The sequence below is a fragment of the Musa acuminata genome, chromosome BXJ3-6 (assembly GCF_036884655.1).
Source record: "Musa acuminata AAA Group cultivar baxijiao chromosome BXJ3-6, Cavendish_Baxijiao_AAA, whole genome shotgun sequence".
Classification (NCBI taxonomy): Eukaryota; Viridiplantae; Streptophyta; class Magnoliopsida; order Zingiberales; family Musaceae; genus Musa; species Musa acuminata.
The window spans coordinates 32,454,219-32,458,877 of record NC_088354.1 but is presented as its reverse complement, the minus strand read 5'-3'; the positions used below and the strand labels follow the sequence as shown (position 1 = coordinate 32,458,877).

General features: G+C 56.3%; 1 protein-coding gene across 1 annotated transcript; it reads right to left on the bottom strand.

Moving 5' to 3' along the window:
- Nucleotides 1-2,844: 2,844 nt before the first annotated feature.
- On the bottom strand, nt 2,845-4,347 carry LOC135639957 (geranylgeranyl pyrophosphate synthase 7, chloroplastic-like). The gene has a single exon (XM_065153991.1). The coding sequence runs from the start codon at nt 4,146-4,148 to the stop codon at nt 2,997-2,999; it is 1,152 nt and encodes a 383-aa protein (XP_065010063.1). The 5' UTR covers nt 4,149-4,347; the 3' UTR covers nt 2,845-2,996.
- Nucleotides 4,348-4,659: the final 312 nt, after the last annotated feature.

Here is a 4,659-nt window from a genome sequence, read left to right as displayed (position 1 = left end):
GATGGTCGCACCCAGTGGCGAAATTGATTCGCCGGTGAATCCGGTGAGCGCCGAGTTCATGGGCACCAGGGCGTCGCGGGAGAGCCCGAGCTTCTGGAATGCGTCCAGATAAAGGATGTCGGCCGAGCTCCCCGTGTCGACCATGATCCTTTTTACTTGGGCGTTGGCGATTCTGGCAGACACCACCAACGCGTCATCGTGTTCAGGCGGTTCGGCTCTCTTAACTGGAAACGTGACCTCGGGCGCCGGCCCGCTTCCGGGGTCCTCGAGTGTTGGGGCGCGGGCGTATGCTTTCCGCCCAATCATACTATTTCCCCCATTCGCCGGGCCGCCCGTGATCACATCAATCTACCTTTCGACGGGGCCCTCGGTCCGTGGGGAAAGCTCCTTATTTTGCCATAGGTAGTGGCCAAGATGCCCCCTTCGAATCAGCTCCTCGATCTGTCGCTTTAGCTCACAACACTCTTCCGTATCATGCCCGTTCTGTCGATGGAAGCGGCAATATCTCGTTTTGTCCGCGAGCTCTCGGGGGTTCCTCATCGGGATGGGGGTTTTGAGCAGCCCCTTCCCCTTTATCTGGAGGAATATCTGAGTTCGGGATGTTCCCAAAGCGGGGGAGGGCGACCTCCGTACGGTTGGGTCGGATCGGTCTGATCTGTGTTTCGGCGGACCAGGTAGCTGCACAGTCGGTTCCGCCCGGGGCCTTTTATTCTCCTCACGTCTCCCGGACATCCAGGCTTCAGCCGTGACATAGTGATTGGCTCGCTGGAGCATTTCTAAGACGGCGGTGGTAGGTCATTCCATGAGGGACCAAAAGAACCTAGAGGGACGAAGACCCGCCATAAATGCCTGCATCAATAAAGAGGGGTGAGCACCTGATAAACCTCGGATTTCAGTGGTGAATCGGTTCACAAAACGAGAGAGAGGTTCGTCCTCCTTTTGGTTCAGTCCGAGGAGCAGGGCGATGGATGACTTTGGTCGAGCCAAAGCCAAGAAGTTGAGCTTGAACTCCTCGGTGAGCTGGTTGAAGGAGGTGATTCCCTCGGTCTTCAAACCGCTATACTAAGCGCGGGCCGAGCCTCTCAGGGTCGTAGGAAACGCCCTGCACATCAGAGCGTCAAAGGTTCCGTACAGCGCCATCTGAGCCCGAAAGGCAGCCACGTGGTCGGCGGGGTCGGTGGTGCCGTCATAGGCGTCCAGGGAGGGGAGTCGAAAGCTTGTGGGCACCGACTGATCCTGTATTTCGACCGCGAACGATGACCCCCGGCGCGCCTCGTCCCCAGGCTCCCCCTTTGAGGTTCGGACCTCTCTCTATATTTCTTCGAGTCATTGACTAAGAAAGTGCAGCTGGGCCCAGAGAGAGCCCGCTGACTCAGTAGGCATCGGCTCATGCTCGGGTCGACCGGGAGGGTTTCCCCCCGCCTGATTTCCCAGGGGAAACACCCGGGCCTGGGGTGAGCCGGCGGGTGCCGAGGTAGTCGTGTGAACAAGTGCAGATGGGTCCAACCGACGCATAGGCTGGGCCACCGATGGGTTTGTCGTATGGGAAACGAGTGGGATTACCGTCTGCACCATTCCTGCCAAGGCCCGGACTTGAAGGGCGAGGTCCTGGAAGGCTTTAGATGACACGGGCGAGGGAACACTCGGAGCGCCCTCGGGGGGAAGTAGGCCCGGGTCGTTGAACAGACGCCAGTAGCATTCTGAGGTCGTGGCGGGATCGTCCGCCCGTGGCTCATTACGCGAGGGGCGCTCGGTCGATGCCCTTGTTAAGAACGATCCCTCGGCTGGGGCTTCGTCGGGGTTGATCAGGGGATCCCTCGACATTCGGGCCCTCCTTCTAGCGCCAATCTGTTGGTGTAAACAACTTCGTGCCATGGCCTCGGGGCCGACACGGCTTGTTTTGGGGCCGAATGGCAGGGTTCTTTGCTCAAGGTCTCTCGGAGTAGCTGAAGTGGCCGACCGTGCGGATCAGATCACGTCTGGGTTCATCGGGATGCCCCGTGGGGAAGGCTTCCTCTCCTTGGCGTCCCGGGGAGATAGCTTCGTCTTCCTACTTGCATATAAGTCGGGTCGGAAGCTCGGCCCGACCCCTCCGACGATCAAGTTAGTGATGTGGAATGGAGTGGTTCCTTCGCCCCCCCCCCTCGCCCTTCTCAGGGGCGGGGTTTTTATAGGGCGATTTACCGTGTCTGATGCGACCGCTTGCATAGGGCGGGTTGCGTCTGACACTGGTGTTGGCGTGGCGTGAAGAACAGAGTCTGAACAGGTCGTTAATGGGCCTTGATCTGCATTCTGGTTCATTTGACTAGGTTCCACCGAATCGTTTGAGGTGTGAGGTGTCGTCCGGGACAGCTGACGTCTGCGCGGGTCTTATCACCATTTATTATCCTCATCACTCTGTTAAACGGAAGGTGATGTTAGTGAGACTTTGGAGGCATCACTCACTGTTCAGCACGCTGTTGTAATTTACATTGTTTAGTTAGAGGTTCACTGCTTATGTTTCTGTGTTTGAGAAACATAAGCAGTGTTTATCATTTCTGCAAAGCTGCCATGGATGGTGACATCAATGCTTATGTTTGCCTACGTGCTTAGGCTGCCTCATTTCTTCGTGCCTGATGTCGCTGTGGGATTCTGTGATATAAAGATTCTAGCAGTACTGTAAGGTTTCAAGATGTTGATGGCTCTTCTAACTAAGATAACATTTTGCTGATTAAGAAATCATTATGCAGCAATTATCAAAACTTGATAGACATAATTGTGTTTGAGAATATATATATGTCCATATAAGCAAGTAATCCAAGAACGAAGACATATATTTTCAACTTCTTAAAGCAGCTTCGAGACCATTATGTTTGCTACAAATTGCCAATACATCCTTATTACAGAACCAATGAATTAAACAACAGCATCGACCTGTACCGAAGGAATGGGGGAGACATGACATTGCAGCTCCTAATGGCAGATCAAATTGATCCCAGTTTTACCATCCGAATGATCTACTTCTGGCGGTCGGCAATATAATTCGCTAGGTGTAGCAAAGGCGCCGCCTTTATTGGATCAAATCCGGCAAGCTGCTCCTTGGAGTCCTTCAGCAGCTCCTCGGCGAACTCCCTTGACTTCTCCAAACCCAACAGCTTTGGATACGTCGTCTTATCGCTGGCCAGATCCTTCCCTGCCGTCTTTCCCAGCTCCTCCGACGATTTAGTCACGTCGAGGATGTCATCAACAACCTGGAACAGTAGCCCAATGCACCTAGCGTAATTTCTCAGCTGCTCAATCTGGTGATCGGAGGCACCACCCACGATGGCGCCGATGACCACCGAAGCCTCCAAAAGAGCAGCGGTCTTGTGGAGGTGGATAAACTCAAGCTGATCGAGGCTAACGTGAGATCCGAGCCCAGTGGCCTCCATGTCAGCCACTTGGCCCGCGACGAGTCCCCCGGCACCGGCGCAGCGTGCAAGCTCACTTACAGCACGGACGATCCGGTCAGGAGGCACGGATCCGTCGGCAGGGTAGGATGCCGGGTCTGCCAGGTGGCCGAAAGCAAGGAAAGGGAGGGCGTCGCCGGCTAGGAGGGCGATGGGCTCGTCGAAGGCGCGGTGGCAGGAAGGTCGGCCGCGGCGGAAGTCGTCGTCGTCCATGATGGGGAGGTCGTCGTGGATGAGGGACATGGTGTGGATCATCTCGACGGCAACGGCAGCGGGCATCGCGCAGGCGTCCCGGCCGCCAGAAACCTCACAGGCGGCCAGGCAAAGGACGGGGCGGATGCGCTTGCCGCCGGCGAGGAGGGAGTAGCGCATCGCCTCGTAGAACCGCTCCGGGTGCACGAGCGGCACGGCCTCGTCAAGGGCGCTGTTGACGGCCGCTGCCTTCCGGAGCATGTAGCCCTTGAAATCGAAAGCCTCGGCCTCCGCCGGTGCCGGTTCCCGGGCGGGGGACGGGCAGGTGTCAACCTCCATCGCGCAGGGCGGTCGCGGGAGGCGGCGTTGGGCGGAGGTGAACGTGGCGGGTCGCGTCCTTAGGGCCGCCGTCGCCGTCCGCAAAGGGGGAGGAAGGCGGAAGGTGGTGGAGGAGTAGGATGAGCGGGAGGAGATGTCGGTCCTCGGGTCCACAGCGGTGCCGCAGATACAAGGGGCAAGCGATGCCATCAGTTGTATATATAGACTTACAATACAACTCTCTCTCTCTCTCTCTCCTTTAGCCTCCTTTCTTCTCGTATGAGAATGAAGAGGAAGTGGAGTAGAACGAGGAGAGGATCTCTCTCTCTCTCTCTCTCTCTCTTCCCTTCAACCTCCCCCTTCTCGTATGAGAATGACGAGGAACATGTATCTATGTATACATATATAGAGGGGACGAGGAGGATGGGAGGGAAGAGAGGAGATGTTAATGTTGGAGAAGCGAAGATTTTGGTTCGCTCCGAGTACATGGGGGAAAAACAAAGGAGCCAATGAATGGGGAAGAAGACCAGCCTGGGGGGGTAATGGACAATTATGGTTGGTGATTAGATCAGAAGGGATATGGTGATCCCACCAGCAGCTGCATCAGTTGCTGTATCTTCTTGCGGACCTACTGATGCAAGCGTGTAAGAAGCAAAGTCGCCAACGAACAGATGGAGGACGGCGGTGTGGGATCCGATCAACCCGCGAATTCGGGGAGAGG

Bases quoted from the DNA above. Each gene is read 5' to 3' on its own strand.
- LOC135639957 (XM_065153991.1), bottom strand. From the start codon at position 4,148: ATGGCATCGCTTGCCCCTTGTATCTGCGGCACCGCTGTGGACCCGAGG.